This window comes from Perca fluviatilis, chromosome 3 (genome assembly GCF_010015445.1).
Source record: "Perca fluviatilis chromosome 3, GENO_Pfluv_1.0, whole genome shotgun sequence".
NCBI classification, from domain to species: Eukaryota; Metazoa; Chordata; class Actinopteri; order Perciformes; family Percidae; genus Perca; species Perca fluviatilis.
In genome coordinates, this window is record NC_053114.1 from 10,446,654 (window position 1) to 10,469,794 (window position 23,141).

Sequence of the window (23,141 nt, forward strand, 5' to 3'; positions counted from 1 at the left end):
TATTTTTAAAGCCCCAATCCATAATGTTGTAATGAAGTAGGCTTATATTAATATAAAGAAAATGAAGAGTTTGACTCATACATGAAAAGGCATTTTGTGTGTTTCTAAACCAATCATAATTACAATTATTGACTCGTTGTAGTCCCTCAGTGCGTTTCCATGCAGTTTAAAAACCCAATTATATTTGAGTTAAAGAAATACCCTGGTTTCTCAAAAGCCATGTGAACACCTTACCCAGCCAAAATATGAGTTTCCATAACCCGGTTAAAAGACCTAGCTCCTTTAGTAACTGGGGTATGTGTGTGTGTATTAAGTGTCTAAATCCACTGAGGACTTTGTCATGGCAAGTACTATCAAGAAGACCCATTTCTGGATGGACAAAGAGACATTACATTTTGGGTGAGGCTATTTGCACCCCTGGTACAATTAGCAGTGTATGCTATTCGTACCCTGGTACAATTAGAAGTGCTATTCGTACCCTGGTACAATTAGAAGTGCTATTCGTACCCTGGTGCAATTAGAAATGAATGCTATTCGTACCCTGGTGAAATTAGAAATGAATGCTATTCGTACCCTGGTGAAATTAGAAATTAATGCTATTCGTACCCCACCGGTGCACACAGCAATGTGTTCTATTAATACCCCATCTGGTACAAATATCAATGTATGCTATTTGCACCCCTGTGCATTTACAGTACCTTGACATATATTTACACACAGTTATCCATACTACTCATGTATTACACCTTTTTGGAATATTATCGCCCTGACATTCTTACCCTAACCATAACCAATCCCACTTATCTTGCCTAAACCTAACCAACCCAACCAGAGCAGGCATATTCATGAGTCTTCCCCTACCACCCTGCAAAAAAATGTTTGCGTTCCCCACTAACACAGAACGTTTAGGGAACGTTGGGGATCGTTAGTTTTTGGTTTTCTAAAGGTTAGTTCAAACCAAACCAAAAACTAATCTGACTTTCGCAATTGCATGCAAATTATCTAATCCAAAATGAAAAAAAACAAGATCACCTCAATGGGGAATCAAACTCCAGACTCCCAGATCAAAGCTCAGTGGTCTAACCACTCACCTAACAGCTCTTGCAGAATGCTGTACAACTATTTACCACTTGGTGTCTTCAAGCTGCGGTTGCTAGGTAACCATACTGTATACAAAAAATAGGTACTAACCTATATTTACTGACTGATTCAAACATCGATTACTTATGCCTCACAGAGACTTGGTTAACCCCAACAACCCCTTTATCTGTTTTTTAAAATCCCAGGGTATAATGTGTACAGACGGGACAGAAGGAAAGGGAAAGGGGGTGGAGTCCTGATATATGTGAAAAACAGCATTCAAAGTCAGCAAATAGTCTTTCCGGAAAATAACTTGGAATGCGTGGGGGTAAAACTTACACTATCTCCCCAAATGAATTTTACTGTCTTTGCAGTCTACCGCCCCCCTACTGCCACAAATGAATTTTATGATTGTCTAAATGTCATACTTAAACAACATGGAAAAATGGAAGTTATTCTTATGGGTGATTTTAACTTAAACTGGCAAGACAAAACACGTAGGAAAAAGCTTAAAGATATTGCCAAAACTTGTCAGATGAAGCAGATGATCCATAAACCCACAAGAATAACAAAGTCTTCCCAAACGCTTTTAGATTTAATTTTTACAAATAAACCAGATCGAATTAGAAAGATTTATAACCTCATTACTGGGTTATCAGATCATAATCTTACTCTGCCATCCAGAAAATTGTCAAAAACTCGCTTTAAAAATCAGAACTCAATGAAGGGGAAATCCATGCCTTTTATCGCTCCAAAGGACATGGCCTTCATTGAAAATGAAATAAAGCAAGTAAATTGGCATACCACCATTGGTAGCATGCCCTGTGAGCCAGCCTGTGCTGATTTAATGTCAACTATTAAAGACATTATATTAAAATACACCAATAAAAGGGGCAAGAAAACAAATAAAAAATATAATCTACCCTGGTTCAACACAAAACTCTGGGAATTAATGAAAAAAAGTGATGCTTCTTTGAAAAAGTTTTTAAAATCAAAATTAAATACTGATCATCTGATTTTTAAAAGTTTAAGAAATAATGTCACACAACAACTTAGAAAGGCTAGAGCAAATTTCTTCCTTAATGTTATTAATGAGGCAACAGGAAACCCAAAAACGTTATGGAAGAGCATTGACAAGATACTTGGACGGGAAAAATCAGCAAATAAACATTTAAAACTCATGGTGGATGGCTGTATCCAGGATGATGACCAGATTATTGGGGAATGTTTTAATGAGTATTTCATAAATTCAGTACAAAAATTGAGTCTAAGTTTTCCAAAAACTCAACTCACACAAGCTTTTACCTATGATGATTCTGCTTTCAAGTTTTCCCTTATTAACACAGAGAAAGTGGAAAATGTAATCTCACTTTTATCTAATAGCAAAGCTAAAGATGTATATGGTTGTGATACTGCTTTTTTAAAACAACACAAGACATCTATTATGATACCTATCATGATTATAAATAAGTCTTTTAATGAAAATGTCTTTCCTAGTGTGCTCAAGCCTGCCATTGTCACCCCTGTGCATAAATCTGGAGATACTCAAGTGGTCTCTAATTATCGACCCATCAGTATTCTCCCAGCTGCATCAAAGGTTATTGAAAAATGGTGGGAGCAGTCGTCTTAGATTTACGCAAAGCCTTTGATACAGTTATCCATGAGGTACTGATACACAAACTGGCCAAATATGATATCTCCATAAATGTCCAAAATTGGATAAAATCATACTTGATAAATCGAAAACAATGTGTGCAAGTAAATGGAACATTGTCTACATTTCTTGCATCCACTGTGGGAGTTTATATATTAATGACCTGCCTTCGGTTTGCAAGGGCATAAATATTGTTATGTATGCTGATGACACCGTTTTATATACCCATGGGAGAAGTGCAACAGACATAGCAAAGAAATTATCAAGCGTCATGAGCAAGGTTAGTGACTGGTTACATAATTCGTGTCTCACATTAAATGTTGAAAAAACTGTAACCATGTTCTTCACAAATCGATCTAAACTTAAAACTTATCCTGAAATTTTAGTAAACGGCCAATATATAAAACACGTGGAGAGATTTAAATATCTAGGGGTAACTCTAGATTCAACACTTAGTTTTAAAGGTCATGTTAAAAATTTGTGCAACAAACTGAAATTCAATTTAGTAAATTTTAGATACATAAGAAACTCTCTCACCACTGAAGCATCTAGTACATACTTAAATGCAATAATCATTCCCCACTTTTTATACTGCATTACATCCTGGTCTCAGGCATGTAAAACAGTCATAAAACCCTTGGAATCTTTGTATAAAAACTGCCTCAAGATTCATGACAAAAAAACACGTCATTATAATCATTGCCATATACTTGTCAAATATGATCTACTTAGTTTTGATAATTTAATAAAACACTCAAATGTGTCTTTGTTACATAAAATCATATTCAGTGCTACTGCTCCCCCTCTGAAAAAGTTCGAAACACTACTCCGAAATAACAGTGCGAACAACTCGAAGCGTTACAAGGGGGGAGTGTAGCATCCCACAACGTAAAACCCAATTTGGGAGATCCTCTATCTCATGTGTTGCCATGAGACAGTGGAATGCCCTCCCCACGGAACATATTTTATGTACAAATTCTCACACCTTCTCATGCCTAACAAAGAGTTGGTTGTTGAGTAAACAAGTTTGCTCACATCTATAAGATACTGTATTTATGTGGGTGTGTGTGTGTGTGTGTGTGTGTGTGTGTGTGTGTGTGGGTGTGTGTGTATGTGAGTGTGAATGTGTGTGTGTGTGTGTGTGTGTGTGTGTGTGTATCCTTTATGAATGAATATCTGGAGTTGCATGTACTCTAATGTGCCTAAGCTGCTGCTGAACTCTTTCAGTGTGTGTGCTGGGAGGGGAGAGAAAGAGAGAGTGAGTGGGCTGATGGCGCCCCTGTTTTTACTAAACTGTTTGTTCTTAATTACTATGCACATCATGTCATTTATATATAGTTTTTAAAATTGTAAATTTTTTGTTTTGTTTTAAATTTGTCATACCTGCCCAGGGACTACAGATGGAAATTAGCAATTGTTGCTATATCCTGGCCCAAGACATATTCTCTTGTTTAACAAGTTTAAAGTGCCTATATTATGAAAAAAACACTTTTTCTGGGATTTGGGGTGTTCTTTTGTGTCTCTGGTGCTTCCACACACATACAAACTTTGAAAAAAATCCATCCATGCTGTTTTGAGTGAGATACGGTTTCTGAATGTGTCCTGCCTTCAGTGTCCTAGTGAGCTGTTCAAAATCGGCCTCGGACTGTGACGTCACAGTCCGAAATGAGCTGGCTAACCACAACCGTTAGCTCGTAGCGTTAGCCGGCTAATGCTAGCTTTAGCCAGCTAACGCTAACGCTAACGCTAGCATGCTACGTCGTTCTCAATAGCAAAGCACTGCTACAACACACACAAGTTCACCATAATCTACAAAAGAACTACTTCCATGTGCACCCTCATTTAGAAGTCTCCCAGCTAATCCTGCCTCTTAACTGACCAAAGTTGGAGAAACAGGCTCTCTTTTACTGTCTCTAGAGTTAGCTAGCTGACATGCTCTACATCTGAGCTACTGCGCATGTGCGAGTGCAATCAAAGATAGTACAGAAGAAGAAGATGAAAAGAGGTCTCACTCTGTAGCTAAAACAGAAACCAGGTGAAAAGAGGATCTGCAGCAGTGAGAGAGAGCTGTGCAGTACAACAACAATATGGTGTTTTTTGGTGAACCATGTAAACCTATTCTGGTAAAACCTTAAAATACAGTTAAGAACTTGAAAATGAGCATAATATGGGCGCTTTAATGTTTATTTGTGCACTGTCCCTGTTTCAAATAAATCAATTTCCATTTCCAATAGTACTAACTAACAAACTAACGGTTGTATGCTTTCACTGAAGACAGAAAGCGCAACTGTAGTATCCATTTTCCGCTAGAAATTCAATTGTTATAAACTTTAGAGACAAAACTTTCCTAATATGCCAGTTTCTGCGGTCATGGAAGATGAACATCCCCCAATGATTTCGGTGCACGCGAGCAACGTTTTTGTTATTGTTACGTCACAGGGTGTGAATAGCTCAGCTGTGTGGCCGAGGCTATTCGTACCGGGGGTGCAAATAGACACTCCGTTAAATTACACTTTATTTAGCTGGTGCTTTTATCCAAAGCCACTTCCATTCACACACTGATGGTGCAGCATAGGAATGATTCAAGGTTCAATGTCTTGCCCAAGGGCACTCTGATTTTAGGATCGGTAGGTTCTACCACCTGAGCCACAGACAAAGACAAATTTGTTCTTGCTTTCAAAGTTGTTGTGATCTTCCACTCCTTTTGTTCACAGTTGGAATAAGGGCCTTTAGAAAAACAAGTGAATATTTGTTATTTGATCTATTTGTGATATACTGAAAGTTTCCTGCAAGGTTTTATATGTATGCATATTAAAGTTTTTTTTATATTTCTCCACTAGCACCTGTAAAGAGGGCAAACTCAGCTGCATTGGAGAGGTTATTATACAGCCAAGTAAGTTTTATAATACAGAATCATCTGATATATAATAGCCTAAAAGTAAGTGCTATTACAGTTGGTATTCACTAGCTGTTACTGGAATTTGTGTTTATGAATGTTGTGGACTAGGAAAGAGCAGGCCTTAATAGATCTTATACCATGGTCTGGGTGAATACTCGATTCTGATTGGCTGCAGGGTGTCCATTAAAAAGTGATGTCCCAGCTAGCAAAAAGTCGTCTATTAGACGTTGAATAGACGTAAATCTTCACGTAAGTCTCCTGAAGGTTGAAAATGAAAATTGAAAAGACGTCAAATTTGTCCGACTTTTCAACGTTGAAAATTGGTCGATCTTCAACGTCTAATTACGGTCTCCTGAAGGTTGAAAATGAAAATTGAAAAGACGTCAAATTTGTCCGACTTTTCAACGTTGAAAATAGGTCGATCTTCAACGTCTAATTACGGTCTCCTGAAGGTTGAAAATGAAAATTTAAAAGACGTCAAAGTTGTCCAACTTTTCAACGTTGAAAACTGGTCAATCTTCAACATTTACTCAATGCCTATTTACAATAGTCAATTCTCAAATCACAACACATTAACATGCCAAATAACATTTTAGATTATCATTTGAATGAAACAGAGCTTTAAAAAGTTTAGTTAGAATAGCTTTATTTTATAAAACAGCACATTTTAAATAAAATAGTGCAATAAACGTAAAATAAAAAAGTTTTTAAAAATGAGGTTATAGATGAGTGAGGAGGTTTTCTGGTCAGAATAAAAACACTTTGAAATGAGTTATGACTATGACATTTAGATATGTTGTACAGTGGAGAGTGCTCTACTAAACCAAGCTGATTCCAGCTCCATAGTCTGTCACTAAAAGAAATGGCAGTCAGGAAATGTGGAAGTTCCCATTCACTCTATGACAGTTGTTAAGTATTGCACTGGATATCTATGTATTTTAATAAAACTAGATACTTTGAACCTTTTCAAACTCAAAGGTGGGCCTGTGTTGACAATACCTGACCAATTTGGTGTTCCTAGCTTCATGTTTAGGCTAAGCGTGCTCAGTATTATAGTTGTCATTTTAAGTAAAAAGGAACTTGTATTGAACACATACCAAAATTGAACAACATGAAAACACACTAAAAGAAAATTAATCTTAACATCTACTAAAATAGAACATCTAATAAAAAAGGAATCTTAAAAGTACTAAAATAAAACATCTTATAATACAAAATTAATCTTAACCAATCTATAAAACACAATTAAAAAAAACTTTTACGTGTGAGTGTTTGTGTGTTTGTCTAGGGCTGCAACTCTTTTCTGTCACCCAATGCGCTGTCCTTTTCTCTGAAGTCTTTTTTGACAGGTGGAGTTGAGCCTTGAGCGCAGTCAACGCCACCATCAGCCTGCCGTACTGGCTCATCCTGATCGGCCTTCTCTGGTGTCTGTTGAGAAAACACAAAACACAGTGAGGTCTGGTGTAACAGACATAAAATGGATCGAGTCTTCAAAGTACATATCTTAGAGTTTTACTTACATTTTGCAGCCTCGCCATAAACTCCCTCTCCTCCTCCAGTCCCGAGGTCCCTGAGGGGGTGAGGGCCTTGTGGAAATGCTCCCTCATCCTCTTTGACTGGGCCACGTTCATGCTGAGGGTGTAGAAGCAGTCAGCTGTGGCCGTGTTGTAGCACATAAAGGTGGCCACCATCTTCCGCTAATCGGCAGGCCGGTTGTTCTTGGCCTTAAAAAAGTATAAGAGAAAAGATTGCTACCGTTAGTTAAGCCAGCAGATACACACACACAAACACACATCACTTTGCATGGCAGGCTTCCATTGGAGATAGACTATTTTGGCTATTTTGGAAAGAGGGATGCACACTTGCAACTCTGGGATCGTCTGTTTGGCCCCCGTAGGATATTAAAATGGCCATCTTGTGGCTTTTCACTGCCAGCTGGTGCAGGACAACGTTCCAGGTTATGTCTGTGAGGCACTTTGTGACGGTGCGCAGCATGCTCACCGCATCCATCGCAGTCAGGCGAGACTGGGCAGACGGGGTTTCCCGAAAAAATATTTGAAGAACTGCTGTATGTTCCTCAGGTAGAAATTTGCCGTTGTGATTGTCTTGCCTACGGACTGGAGGTGGGCTGTGTATCTGCAGAACATAGGCTTTGAGTTAGTCACTGTTCACATCAGGTGTGTGTCATAACCACTTCACAATAATTCACACTAACTTTTGGAGGCCATCAATGTTCCTTAAAAACAGCCAACTGAACAATTCTGTCCGTCCCGTTGCCAGGTAAAATATAAAAGACCTGACCCTCGACACCTGGTAGTCCCGGAGGTAGTTTTCTGTGAACACACATATGTCCTACTTTTCTTTCTTACCAATTGAAAGAGGGAATTTCAGGTTCCTCATTCCAGGGCTACGTCCACTGCCCTGGAAGAGGTTTTTCAGGCTTGTTACTGGCTCCTGCTCCATTTCCTGCTGGTCCAGCAGCATGAACGGAGGCTGCTCCCCAATAGGCTCTAGCTGCTCCTGTGTGTGTTGAGGATGAGGCTGATGCTGCTGAGGCTGAGGGGTGTGCAGCTGAGAGCTATTTTTCTTCCATAGCATGTCTTCTTTCAGACTATTACAAAAAATACAGATGCACATTTAGATGTTTATTTTACCCTACTTTGTTTATCAGCCCAAAAGTTAGCATTAGAAAAAGCCTTGTTTGCATTTAAACAATTTCAGAAATATACAGGAAAATGATTGTCTTAATGTCCGTAAAAAGGAAGAAGAGGGAAGTGTCATATTGTTAAAATGTATTACCCTATTCACCTGTACTGTATGGAACTTACATTAAGTTACCCCAAACTTTCCAGTTTCCTTCCTCTCTATATTCTGAAGGTATAGGGATTAGTTCATATTAGGGGTGGTACGGTTCACAAAACCCACGGTTCGGTTCGTATCACGGTTTTAGGGTCACGGTTTTCGGTTCTGTACGGTTCTTGTTATTTTTTCTTTTACTTTAACACTCCAGAATATACTTCAGCATATAGCTAAAATTAGCATATTGAGTGCATGTTGCACAAAACATGCACACAGTGGCAGTGGCATTGTTTTATTTCATCATAGCTACCATGAAATCCAAAATGTTCCCACACACCAGACTATAAACGACGCTGGCGCATCCTCCAGCTCTGGGCAGCCTCTCTCCCACTTGACATTTCTGCAGGTGACGTGACCTGCAGCGGCACCCCACTCCACTTGAGGAGCGGTCGGCTCGGTGTCTCTCAAAATCTGATGAAAATCTTTTAAACTGACCTTTGTCGATCTGAAATGAAGACAGATTCAGCAACTGCATGGCCTATTTCTTGCTTAAAATATTTTCAGAAACACTTTTCGGTGAACTTTTTTAGTACAATATGAGATCGTATTCTGAACGAGCCGCCATGACAGTCTGTTTTGAAATTAGGGACCAGCCAGACCCATGTGACGCAATCGTCCAATCAGCTGCCATGGGTTGCGTTTTTCACGCCCATCCCGCTCGTCATTTCCAGTAAGTGTTAACATAGGTGTATAAAGTGGGCACTACGGCAGTAAGAGGTTAGTGCACATTAACAGTGTACTGACGAACCGTGCGGTACACACATGCTCCGAACCGAGACTAGCGAACCGAGCGGTTCGGGTGTTTTTTCATGAACCGTACCACCCCTAGTTCATATATCATTCAAAAGCCTGATTTATGTAAAAGGTTATACCTAAAAACGGCACACTTCTTGGCTGTCCAAAATTCCATCTGTAAAAATGTGTGTAATCTACTCTATAAATTTGTTCTGTATATTCATCGTTAAAAATAAAATGACAGAGATAATGTCCAGGGTGTTTTTTAAAACAGTGTACACCACAGCCCCAGGCAGGAACCAGCGATGTGTCCGCCTGTCTAGGTCAGCCTTACATTTTGCATTTTTTATTTAAAAGGAACTACATAAAGTATTTAATACATAACTTTTAGTAATGTTACACAAACAATTAAAAACACATGCAATATGGAAACGTGAGCATTCAAAATAGGCTACATGATAGCTGAATACAAATTTTCCTCCTTTTTCTGCTTGTTCACTTTTCAGCCAGTAAGATGGCGGCGTTTTAATACAGACGTAACGTACCGCCGAGGACGGTGACAGAGTTTCCGGTGAAAAAAGCTTTTGCCGCCCATTTTTAAACTTCTAGCTAAATTAAAATATCCAAAAATAATTTACCATTGGCATGTCTATTACTAACGGTCGGTGGATTAGCTATCGTTAGTAACATTTTATTCATAAACCTCTCCTTAAACCAAGCTAAACCAAGTTAGCTAAATCAACGTTTTACATTTTAGCATGCTAATATTTGTTGTAGCATTAACCTGTCTAGCTAGCTAGCCAATGTAGCATATGATGACTCAGATATATCTAAATAAAAAAGAAAAACAATTAACTTATTAGATAACGTAAATTTGAATGTGCACACAGACATAGAAGATAACAACGATACAGCCTTGAAATGTCTCAATTAACGACTCATTTGAAATAACTTAATTAAGTTAGTTACCCTTTATAAGCTAGCTAGCTGAGTTATGTTAGCTAATGTAACGTTACAGAGTTTATTCTACAAGCACTGTTTTAAACAAGCACATTTCCAGCAACAAACTACAGGTAAAATGAAACTGCTTGCCTCGCCTCCCTGCCGTGTGTCGTTTAGAGGAGAAAATAATAATATAGCCGATGGTCCGATGCCAATAGCCAACTCACCGGGAGACAATGTGGGGGTGACTGGGTTACGCCAGTTGATGAGGTGCGCTCCTTTTTACTCTGTGTGAAGATCCAGCAGGCGGGGTGCCAGATAGAGCGCACTCTTCAATGAGTTTCTGTCTCCGCCCCCGATATTGTCCTTTGCTGGGATCTATTTGCAACGCATATCGTGTTGGATTTATATTTTATAAACGAACCTAGCTAGCTAAATCAACAGGCTATTATTATGAAATTGACCAAGTATTTCTAGTCTTATTACTCACTAAGCTAAGAGCACTTTTACCACTGCAGTAAACCAACCACACCGTTATTTTAGCATGTATGGCTTAATCTGTCTTAGATGATCAGTTGAAAACACGTAGTCAAACAGTCTGGCCGAAACTACTTAGTTGAAATCACGTTGTTAAACAGTCCAAGGCGGACCGACTTATTTTCAACCATATTTCAACGTTGAAAGACGGTAATTGTTTACTGGGGTAGGACACCTACTAAAGGAGTTCCGGTGAAACGGACTGTTTACTGTTCTAAATGAATGCGCTACATTAAATCAAAAAGGAAATATGGATTTATTATTTCCAACTCGTCCTCTGAACACCACAGGATGGCGCTAAAACACACAGGCTGCAAGAAGTAAGTTATACTGCCCCTCTGGACTGACTTTGTTTCACAGAGAATAACGTTATCTCACATCCTGTTCACTGTTCAGGTCGCTGCTTCAGGCTGCGCCGCTGCAGCCGACAGTAACGTTACACATCGCGGATCAAATTCTTCGTAAAAGTCGTTATATTGTTTTGGGGACAATGACATGGCTGATAGCTAACTTGTCTTGTTGTTCAACATACTGTCAAATTATTTTTACTGATTGCCAACTGTACAAAATGTTATTGACTTTGGATCTTGCTAGCATAACGTTAGCTTTCTGGCTCGTAGCTAAACTGAAGGGTTCTATCAGCTGAGCAGACTATATAAATATCTCCGGTTGCTATGGGAGGCATGTCGTATCTAAGGTCCTTCCTAATTCCTGGGGGAGTCTACAACGTTTGCATTGCATAAGAACCTGATGGATGGGAATGATTGTTCCAGGTATTAGTCAAACCGTCAGGCGTAACCAGGGAAACGGAGTTATTGTTTGGATAATCTTTAGATTTCGATGTTTTAAAACTTTCGAACTAATGTTTTAAAAATATGTTATTTGGCAAGTGACCATGGTATAAGCGGGTTAATGCCCTTCGAGGTGTCCATTGTCAGGTATTAATGGACTTCAGCGGAGGCAACCGTCTGATGCCGTCGTCCATTAATACCTGACAATGGACACCTCGTCGGGCATTAACCATTACTGAGCTGACAGTAATCTCTATTTTAAAGTGCCCATATTATGAAAAAAATCACTTTTTCTGGGATTTGGGGTGTTATTTTGTGTCTCTGGTGCTTCCACATGCATACAAACTTTGAAAAAAAACCTATCCATGCTGTTTTGAGTGAGATACGGGTTTCTGAATGTGTCCTGCCTTCAGTCTCCAGGTGAGCTGTTCAAAATCTGCACGGCTTTCTACGTCACTAGCCGAAACGAGGGGCCTAGGGGGCTAACCGTTAGCATGCTAGTGCTAGCATGCTAGCTCGTTCTCAATGGCAAAACACTGCTACAACACAAGAACACACAAATTCACTAATCTACAAAATAAATTGTATAGAACTACTTACATGTCCCTGTTCTGCAGGTATTCCACGCAAGGTTCCAGCTAATCCTGCCTTGTACTGGCCGAAGTTGGAGAAACAGCTAGCTAGCTCATGTAATCCTTACCTAGCTACTACACATGTGCGACTGACAACAAAGATGTTACAGAAGTTGAGAGGTCTCACTCTGTAGCTAAAACAGAAACCTGACACATGGGTAAAAAGAGGAGCTGCAGCAATGTGCAGTACAACAAAAATATGGTGTTTTTTGAAAATTAAACCATGCATCCCTATTCTGATACAATCTCAAATTACAGTTATGAACCTGAAAATGAGCATAATATGGCCACTTTAAAGCCAAATCTAGAAGGAGAGCCTTAGCATAACTAAAATAATTGGCTGTGCCATTTTAACTAATTTTATATATTTTATATAATATATATAATTTTATATTTAGATATACAGTAAAAGGATAATGATCTCATGTATGTGTGTTAAGTACAGAGCTGGAGTCAAGACGTGGTTAAAGATTGGAGGCAGGAGGAAACGCTAGCTTTGCTGGTTTAATGCACCTACCAACACATTTTAAAGCTCATTTGTTAAATCTGTACAAAAAACAGCTAAATTCTGTGAAGCTGCACACAGTTACTGTGCCCAGCTGTTCCAACACGTAGCTGCCTCTAAAACCTTTAATGATCATTTTTACGTTTCTGTACAGGTCAAACAAACAAGATACAACGTGAGCTTTAGATGTGTTGGTGTCAGCTCAGTATTTACTGTAACACACAGACAAAATTGATGAAAATACAATAAAACTACAATAATACAAAAGTCCAGAGGAAATTGACCTGCAGCACACAATTTTATTTAACGATTTGTAGCTTAGAGACTGGAAGCACTTTCTGTTACAAGGGGAACTCATTCAATCAAAAGTACTCACTTCCCGTACTCAAGTAGAATACAGATATTTGTTTAAAAATACCCTGGTAAAAGTAGAAGTACTGATTTAACTTCTTCTAAAAGTAACAAAGTACAGGCTTTGAAATTTACTTAAAGTATAAAAGTAAAAGTAGCCGTGCGAATGACAACCATTTTTTATGCAAAGCTACCTGGACCACACAAATGTTACTAGAGTGCAAGCTGAGAAACTTCAGTGGACATGGAAAAAAGGCTCTTTATATGTCATTGCCTTAAATGGATGTCTGCCAATAGGCCTAAAACATCACAAATATGATTATTGTGACAGAGACTGGGACTCCAGGTTAATAAGATTCTGGCTGAGTAGCAAGATATGAATTCACAGATCCAGTTTTTCTTTTTTAATCTTTTCCCTTAAAATTTAAAGGAATCTACATGTATGTGTGTGCTCAAATATGGCTTCTTGAAAGAAAATAAAAGATAAAATATGAATTACTAAACAGACATTAATTAAGAAGTTACCCATACTTTTAGAGTTTAGAGCACATTCACCAGGAGTCATTCTTGATGCCTACTATCTCAAACATCTCTCTCAGATAAGGCCAAGGATGACTGGAAATGTCTTGCTGCTTCATTTTCAATCATTTCGCCGTCCATACTACTATGTGCTAACGTTACCGCCATCAAGCCGCAATGATTTGCCGCAAATTAATGCCACCGAATCTGTCGAGTCGTCTTGTGGTGGTGCGTCAAGTGCAACCTATATTCCCATCCAATTAGACTTAATTCGGTATTGATGACGTGAAAAATAATAACGATAACTCCACTGAAATTATTTAAAACTAAAGTAACGAGCCAATTTTGTAAATGTAAGGAGTAGAAAGTACCAATATTCGTGTTAAAATGTAAGGAGTAAAAGTAAAAAGTCGGCACAAAAATAAATAGTAAAGTAAAGAAAAATATCTGAAAAATCTACTTGAGTACAGTAACAAAGTATTTGCACTTCGTTACTTCCCATCTCTGATTCTGGGGTGAAATTTTGTAAAAAAAATAAAAATGATTAGCCCTAGAAAAATTTTACATTCAATCACATCAAATAGGCTTATGGTTTAGTTTTACATTAGACCATCAGTTGTTTTTTTTTGCATGCTTCTGCCTTTAGCCTCCAAAAGCTGTGGTGTTTTTTGCTGCCAGGAGATATGTTTACCTCACTTTACGGCAAATATGCTCCTCTGAAGGCTTTGAATATTCCTCTGGTATCCCGGGAATAAAAAATTTGAAATTGATATTGAACAAAAACAAAAGAGCTGCTGACTCTCATGCATCATCTTGATTCTCAGGCTGTGTATGTGTGTGAACAAGATTCATTTTAGAAATACATGAAAGTAATTTCAGATATGTCTCTTCTCAGCAGCCTGTGCTCCTCCCATGGTGGCCTTCAACTGCTCTGCTAATGACCCAGTTGCAAAAGGAACTGAGTGTGAGAAGAGCTGCAAACACAAGTAGAGTGAAATGCTATAACAATAAAGCTATAACTTTTCAGCAGGTACTTGATTCTTTTGGTTACACCTCCATCTGTGACTGACATGTACTACACTTTTTTTTCCGATTGCTAAACAACAACTAGAACCACGTGCAAACCTCTAACTACAATCTGCACAGCAGCAGTTCATGTGGACCAAACTCTAGTTCGTTTTTCATAGCTTGAACAGTTTTCAAAAGCTAACACACTTATCTCATGGCTTTAACAACCATTTACAGAACTTTGTTTAAATGCTAACACACTGCTTTCAAAACTGTTAACCACACATTCAAAACAGAATGGATTTCAACCTGGTGCATTTCAAACACTGCTGATTGCAATTTAAGCTGCAAACTTAAGCATGTGTCTTGTTCGACACTTGTTAGTGAACACATCCAGTACCAGTCAAAAGTTTGGACATGCTTTCTCATTACTGTATATATATATATATATATATATATATATATATATATATATATATATATATATATATATATATATATATAGGAAAAACATCAGAAATCCTTTTTTTCCAGAAATGTACCAAGATAGACAGGTTGGTGGAGGGATAAGAGTGGTAGGGAGAGTGCAAATGCGGAGGAGGAGGAAGACCTAGAAGAAGACAACAAGATGTAATTTTCTAATGAAATAAGGGCTACACTTATAGACCACATTGTTAAAAAAGATTTTTAGAAATGAAAAATGCATGTGGAAGAAGTTCACTTTAAAGAAAATATAGATTTGTGTCTCTCAACTTATTCAAACTGTAAAGATTAAAAGTTTATAATTTCTGTATTGGTTTTTGATGGTAGTGTTTTTCTCTCAGTGTGTTCTGAGTGACAGTGTGTGCTAACTCGATGAGGATTGTTCAAAGAGTTTCACTGTACTGAGCCTGTTTTGACATGTGTGAAGAGTTGTGTTGCTTGGAATGAGTTTTGCAGGTGATGTTAACTGTTTAGGTGACTGTTCGTAATGCAGACTGTGGTTAGAGTTTTGCACATATGGCTTCAGTTGGGACCACTGTTGTTTAGCAAATGAAAAAATAACTGTTAACAAAATGTGTTTTATTATAAACATGATGCCATCTAATCAGTATCTGTTTACAGCACTTGTAAAGACAGGAAGTGGCACTGCACTACCAACCAGTGTGATGGAACCTGCTCTGTCTATGGTGATGGACACTACATGACTTTTGATCAGAAGCGCTTCACGTTTGATGGCACACATAGTACTAAATAACAAATAATGAAACCAAAATCATTAACTTTTACCTTGTCCTACAAAAGGTCTGGTTTGCTGCACAAAATCAAAGGGATGCCATACTCTTGGATGTTGCATGCAAGCAGAGACAGACAATAAGCATTTGAAATGTAAACAGTGTGTGTGTGTGTGTGTGTGTGTGTGTGTGTGTGTGTGTGTGTGTGTGTGTGTGTGTGTGTGTGTGTGTGTGTGTGTGTGTGTGTGTGTGCAGGACTACTGTGGCAGTGCTCAGAGTAATGGAACCTTCAGAGTGGTCACTGAGAATGTTCCCTGTGGAACCACAGGAACCACCTGCTCCAAGACCATCAAGATCTTCCTGGGGGTAAACAGTCATATAAAATGTTTCAAAAAAACAACTTCAGTTTCCTGAGATGTTGAGATGAGTGAAATTAGCAGTGCATGTATAAAATTAACCAAAATACATTTTGGTTAATTTTTTAGAGTGCAGAACTGATTCTAGCAGAGGGAAGCTACCAGCTGCTTTCAAGTGGAAATGAATAAACAGTTCCATTCAGTTACAGCACTATGGGCATCTACTTGGTAATTGAAGCCAACAATGGACTAATTTTCATGTGGGACAGGAAGACCACCTTGTTCATCAAGCTCAGCCCAAAATATAAGGTAACACTGCAGTATGTGAAAGGAGGTGACTACAATTGATCTGTTCAGACAACAAAAGACAATCTTTGTTTTGATATTGATGTTGACCAACATAATGTAAGGAACTCTTTTTCAGGGTTATGTGTGTGGTCTGTGTGGCAACTATGATGACAATGCAAATAATGACTTCACCACAAGGTGCCATGCTGTGGTGGTAATCCCACTGGTGTTTGGGAACAGCTGGAAGGATTCACCAAGCTGCCCCGATGCTCACAGCATCACCAGCCCCTGCACAGCCAACCCATACAGACAGGCGTGGGCCCAGAAACAGTGCAGCATTATCCAGAGTAACGTCTTCTCTCCCTGCCACTCCATTGTAGGTTGTTGTTGAAGTGGAGACCATGTTAAACTAATAATAGAGTCCAGCTTGAAAAAATAAATAATTTATCTTGCCCCCTTTCAGTGTTAAGTTATTATATATTATTGTATATCATTTGATAATTATTTGCAATGCATTAACATTTACGCAGTCTAATGTGGTGAGGAACTATTTTATATACTGTCGCGTGGTTTAATCTCTGACAATATTCTCTATAATGTTCACATTACCTGTACTAAAATGCTGATATAGTTAATTATAGTAGAGTAATTAGTAACTGTTGGATGACTGTAGTGGAGTAAAAAAATAATTTTTTGACTCTTAGCAGCAGTACCTTTCCTGCTCTTTCATACCTGTTTATAACTCATTAGTGTATACTGCTACACTTGTTTTAGGTGGATCCTGCTCCATACTATGAAGCATGTGTATTTGACTCCTGTGCTTGTGACACGGGTGGAGACTGTGAGTGTTTCTGCACTGCTGTGGCTGCTTATGCTGAATCCTGTAATCAAGCTGGCGCCTGTATACGATGGAGAACCCCAAAGATTTGTCGTGAGTAACAAAGATGAAACTTATTTTTAAGATAAAGAAAGACAAGTTTAACAGGGTTGCATCAAGTAGCAAGCAAAACTATCCAATTTTGTAGCTACTCAGTACTGTAATATCACTATACTATCAAATCTGTAATAGCTTGTATCAATAACTCATACAATATAAACACAATTATAACCATTTGTCATCATCAGTAATAGCTATATTTATGCCCTAGGCCTTTTAAAGACGGAATCTTAAATGCTGTTGATTCATTTTGAGATCTGGGACCAATATTTATCAAAGTTCTGAGAACTACTATTGCTGTAAGAACCAACTTAAAAAGTTATTTTCTAAAACTGAAGAATAAGACACATTTATCATGCAATTTACTCTCATCTACAAGGGGTTTCAGACTAATCTTTCAGAGATCATAGTTCTCAAGTGTTTACCACTAACTGAAGAAAAACTTCACAGGATCAGTAACGTTAAAGGATTTCATGATTACTATATCATTTTCTTAGGAAACTATTTGGGTAAATTCTTTATTATTTTCAGCACCATTTAACCCAGCCAGGGACAGACTGGGATTGAAAATGGACACATCAATAATCATCACCATTAGCATCTAACAATTAGTTCAATAAGTTTGCTACATCACATCAACCTTTTTTAATGTCCCACCCCATCCAGGCTGTGATTGGGTGATTCACTGATGTTTTGGTCACTCCATGAAAGCCCTGAAGGTGGCTGCCATGCACTGCTCTTGGTAATAGCTCAGCTGCTTTATCAAGCATGTCCATGCCCTCTAAGGGCCAGTCTGAAAAGGGATTATCAAGCTGATCATTTTCATTTAAAACTAGGGCAGTGGATACCTAAAGGTTAAAGGCTTTCCATCAGACACCAAGGCCACTTTATTTTAACCAATTTCCAAGAAAGAGTATTGCAATGCTCTGGTTTCAGGGCAATGTACCATGTCTGCCTAGTATAAAGGTAAAAAAGGCTATGAACAACCACAAAAATCATGAATGGATCTGAATAATCCAGTCTGGGATGTGTCTATACTAATTATTTTTTTTCCTAGCTATCTTCTGTGATTACAGTGAATGTGTGGTGAATGTGAATGGCACTACATGCCATGCGGATCTCCATGTATGAAATCCTGCAGGAACCCCTCCGGCAGCTGCTCGTCACAGATGCCTCCTCTAGAAGGTACAACTGATAAGTTTTCATAACTTGACCTAACCTACAATCACATTAAATTCAATTGATGCACGTCAATTGTCTTTTTTATATTGGCTGTATTAAAGTTGTGTTTATTAAATTGACGAATAATATCAATATCAATGCCAGGTGATCACAAAAACTATTTTAACTGGTGGAATCCATGGTTTGGCAATAATGCCAACAAGTAATAAATAACCGATTTCTTGCATTGTATAAACAGCCGTTTGCTTTTTAATTAGGTTGCTATCCAAAATGTCTTCCTGCTCAGCCATACTTTGATGAGGATACAATGACATGTGTGTTAAAAAAACAATGTGGCTGCTACGATAAAGAGGGGAAACACTACAATAATAGTGACAAAGTGCCAACAACTGAAAACTGTCAAACATGGTAGGTCTACATTACATGTCCCAATCAAGGTTATTTGTGGTAGGTTAAAATAAAACAAATCAAAACTGACATATTTCATGTTTTCTTTCTTGAAGTACATGCAGTTCAATGACTATCCAATGTCAGTATGATGCCCAAGGTATGCAAATATTTGGAGAGATTGTTGGTTGTAAAAATATATACTTATGTTACATCTCCTCTTTTGACAGCCTGTACTTGCACATATAATGGAAACAAATATCCCCCTGGAAATGTAATTTATAACACAACAGATGGACATGGTAACTGCATCACAGCAGTGTGTGGAAATAATGGCACCATTGACCACAGTCAGGGCCGGTTCTAGCCCTTTGGTTGCCCTAGGCGAGATTGAGTTTTGCGCCCCCCTCCCCCCCAGTCTTGCATTACCAGATCTCCACAGCGCTGTGTCAGCAATAGAGTAGCAATGTATGTTCATTTTAGTTTCTAGCTTCCATGTAAGTTAGATGGCACCAACATTTGGTCTAATCATAACTGGTCTGGCAACCCAAAGGCCAGTTCTTTGTTTCCAGATTTGTCTGCATGGTGACTTATGATGGGGGGGTCTGGGGGTCCACCCCCTGAACATTTTGAGCATGAAATACTTCATTTCCTGCATTCTGGTGAATAATTATGCCCTTTTTTTTAATTTTTTTTTTTACCTTTTTCTGAATCAATTTGTGCTGGAAATATCTTTATCTAAAGGGAAACATAGATTACAATCCAAATATAAAAACATAATGGAATATTTTGCAGTAAGGCTCTCAGGCATTCTGTATTGCTTTCATCTATTAATTCTCCTTTGGATCGATGTTTCTAATTATATCGGAGTCAGCACACATGTAGCCTAGGCATCATTTACTCTTCCCACTTTTGCTTCTTTTGTTGAGGAAGTAACCACCTTAAATGTGCATATTAAAATGATTCACCTGAATGATACATTAATTCATTTTAATGAATTAATAAACCCCTGGACTGTAATATTTCAGATGTGTTTGAGCAAGATTTCTGCTCATGTTCAAAACTTTGTGCACATTCAAAATACAGTATATCTCAACTGTGTTCTCTGAGGTTTGGAGGAGTTGTGATATTGTGAGAAAAATAAAGTGATAATGCAATAGGCTACTACAAGAATAAAGTCACTATATTTCAGAAAATAATTCACCTGCACCATAGTCTGCTGTACATTACGTGATTGCTCTGTTGATACGGTAGATCTCAGACCTCCTGACAGACACAGAGCCCCGTTTGGGACGCTGGTCTCTGAATGAGATAGTTTAGGGAAGTGGCTGTAGGCTACGCTGCTCTACATTGGAGGTGGAAACACAAAACTATGCAGAAATAGGGACACATCTGCCGCAGCATGCCCACAGCAGAGCGCGTCCATTATAACCTGAAGCTGCACAGACCAGGGAAGGCGCGCTGCAGCAGCTCCGTGTCTGTGCCGCTGCTCGTCTCTGTTTTTACAGCGAGAGTGGACACTAAGCGACGCACAGGTCTGCTTCAGAGCTCCGTGTGTTTGAGTCTGACCCGTAGACTGGAAACGTCACATAATGAAAGGTTGAAAAGTAAACGTGTGACTGAGGGGGGCGCCCTAGGATGATCATGTTTAATAAACACGTTTTATTTCGCTTGTCATTCATAATCCTATTATTAATGGGAAGTAGACCTAAGGGCGACACGGCGCCCCCAACACTTTTGACGCCCTAGGCAATCGCCTAGGTCGCCTATAGCAATCGCCGGCCCTGACCACAGTTCATATAGATGCCCAGTATCCACACCGACAACACATGTGCCCATTACAACAACTATTATAGCCAGCCAGTCTACAACCACCTTTGTTTTTTCATCAACCACACAAGGTATGTGCAAGGTATTCATTTTGGAAAGTGAACACAGAGTAAGCTGTATTATACTATGTACGATTCACCACATAACCAACACATATATCATGTGTGTCCACAGAGCCACACACAGTCCCAGTTTCATGTAATCCTTGTAATTGGTCGCCATGGTATGATACCAGCTTCCCGACACTGGGAACTCCAGGAGGAGACATTGAAACATATGAAAAAATTAGAGAGGCAGGGCACAAGATATGTGCCAAGCCAAGCCAGATCCAATGCAGAGCTGAGAAATTCCCTAATGCCACCATTGAAAATGTGGGACAAGTGGTGGGATGTAATCTGGCGAATGGGCTGACTTGCAGAAATGAAGACCAGTCAGGACCACTGGCCTTATGCTTTAACTACTGTTACGACCCCACCTCTGCAGTGCAGGGGAGGTTCGTCCTACAGGCAGTGGGTCGTTAGTGATTGGAGCCACCTGGGCTCAGCGTATTTAAGCTGCTTCTAACCACTCTGTTTTCTCTCTCTGCTCCTCCAGGTATGATCCTGTTTTGTTTGTTCCTTTATAGTTTTACTTAGTTTCCACTCAGTCATTTTCACACAGACTCACTCATTCATGCAGTTTACAGACACCTTACATTATGACATTCTCACACCTCATTCCTTTTTCTTTGTTTAAAGTTAATAATTTTGGTTTACAATAAAATATCTTCTTGATTGGCCTATACTTGTTGTTGGTGTCCCCTCATTCTTTGCCACAGGCCATGAGCCGGTTTGTGACAAGTGGGGGCTCGTCTTTAAGTTAAAGTTAATTATACTTTAGTCTTGCTTTAGTATTTGAGTTTACTTTGACAATTTTCCATAGTTGGTTAAAGTTTTGTATAGATTGTTTTTGCCTTATTGATTTGTTTATTTGTAGTTTGGCTTATTTTGATTATTGTTTTGTAGTTCATTTGGGTTAGTAGGTTTGTTAGTTTAGTTCAGATTGCTAAACTTTTGTTTGAGGGGATGCTTTGGTATGGCCAATATTATTGGAGAGAGCATTGAGAGCCATGTGTTCCTTTTGTTCAGTTAGCTTTATAGCAAAATTTTGGTTAGCAATTCACTCTGGGCCTGTTCTGGGTTATGGTTTAGGTGGGAGTCCTCTCCTGTTGAGGCTTATCAGCGAGTGCCCATAGGAGGCTTGTGGTGTTTTTGTTTTAGGTGGCAGTGAACGTGGGTAGAGCTTCCCTTTTCCCTTACATCGGCTCGGGAGCACCTCCGTGGATGTGGGTTTTTGGTTGTCTTTTCCACTCCGCTGGTTTTGTGTGCATAAAATCCCACATGTGACTGCACGAAGACCAGGGGCTAGTTAGTTGTTTTTGGAGGATAGTGGGGTGTGGCTCCTGTCCTTAAACCCAGACTGGCAGCGGGTGAGTTGTGTATTTTTTATTTATTTATTTTTTTCAGCATTTGTAATAGTTGTATTGGTTGAGGAAAATGTCTTCCATTTTGAGTAGTTTTGTTCAAGCTCCTTCAGAGGTAGCTTTAGAGTTGTGTACTAAGGAGCAGTTGATTGAAATTGCTGACCATTATCAGATTGACATTGCTGATAAAAATCTTAAAGGGATACTTCACCGATTTAGCATTCAGCTTTGTATCAGTAGAAACCCGATAGTATTTCTGAATGACCGTGCCTCGCTCCCTCATGTCCCCCTGAGACGAGAGATTTCTGCATTTGGGGCCTGCACGGAGAACAGCGGTGTCGCTCAATGCCGCTAGCCGGCTAGGGGACATCCTCATCGGCTAGGTGGAAAGCTAACGCTAGCTGTCCACCTGTCCCAGCCATCCTGCTTGCAAGTGTCTGCTCATTAAACAACAAAGCTGGACTACATCCTCCTTCAACGAAAATCCCAACGTGAGTTCAGTGACTGCTGTGTTTTTGTTGTTGTGGAAACATGCCTGAACAACAGTGTACCGGGACTATCCAGCTACCAGGCTGCTCTCCGCCGCCCATGGAGGTGGGCTGTGTTAAACGGACTGGTGTAGAAATAAAATCCAACTAGCTACTGCTAACTGCTGGTGGAGCTTGTGACTGTTAAATGCCGACCATTATCGGACATTCCACGCTAATTCGCGCTTGTGTTTATACTCTGTGTTTAGCTACTCCAATGCTAGTATGCGTTAGCTGAACTTTACGGATCCTGCTTGCAAGTGTCCGGCTCATTTAGACCACAAACTGGACTACATCCAACTTCAACGACACTCCCAACGTGTAGTTCAGAGACTGCCGTGTTTTTGTTGTTGTGGAAACCTGCCTGAATAGTGTACCGGACTGTCCAGCTACCAGGCCTGCTAGCCCTCCGAAGTAGAGATGCTCTGTCGCCAGGTGAAAGAGGT

General features: G+C 39.2%; 1 protein-coding gene across 1 annotated transcript in view; it reads left to right on the forward strand.

The window, feature by feature from the left end:
* The window catches only part of LOC120555943 (mucin-5AC-like), a 40,392-nt gene extending 21,491 nt beyond the window's left edge, over positions 1–18,901 (forward strand). Inside the window, 9 exon segments of the mRNA XM_039795154.1 lie at positions 5,575–5,627; positions 15,604–15,733; positions 15,960–16,092; positions 16,212–16,391; positions 16,507–16,746; positions 17,145–17,301; positions 18,365–18,385; positions 18,388–18,492; positions 18,747–18,901. Of these exon segments, the coding sequence (XP_039651088.1) occupies positions 5,575–5,627; positions 15,604–15,733; positions 15,960–16,092; positions 16,212–16,391; positions 16,507–16,746; positions 17,145–17,301; positions 18,365–18,385; positions 18,388–18,492; positions 18,747–18,901 (1,174 nt within the window).
* Positions 18,902–23,141: the final 4,240 nt, after the last annotated feature.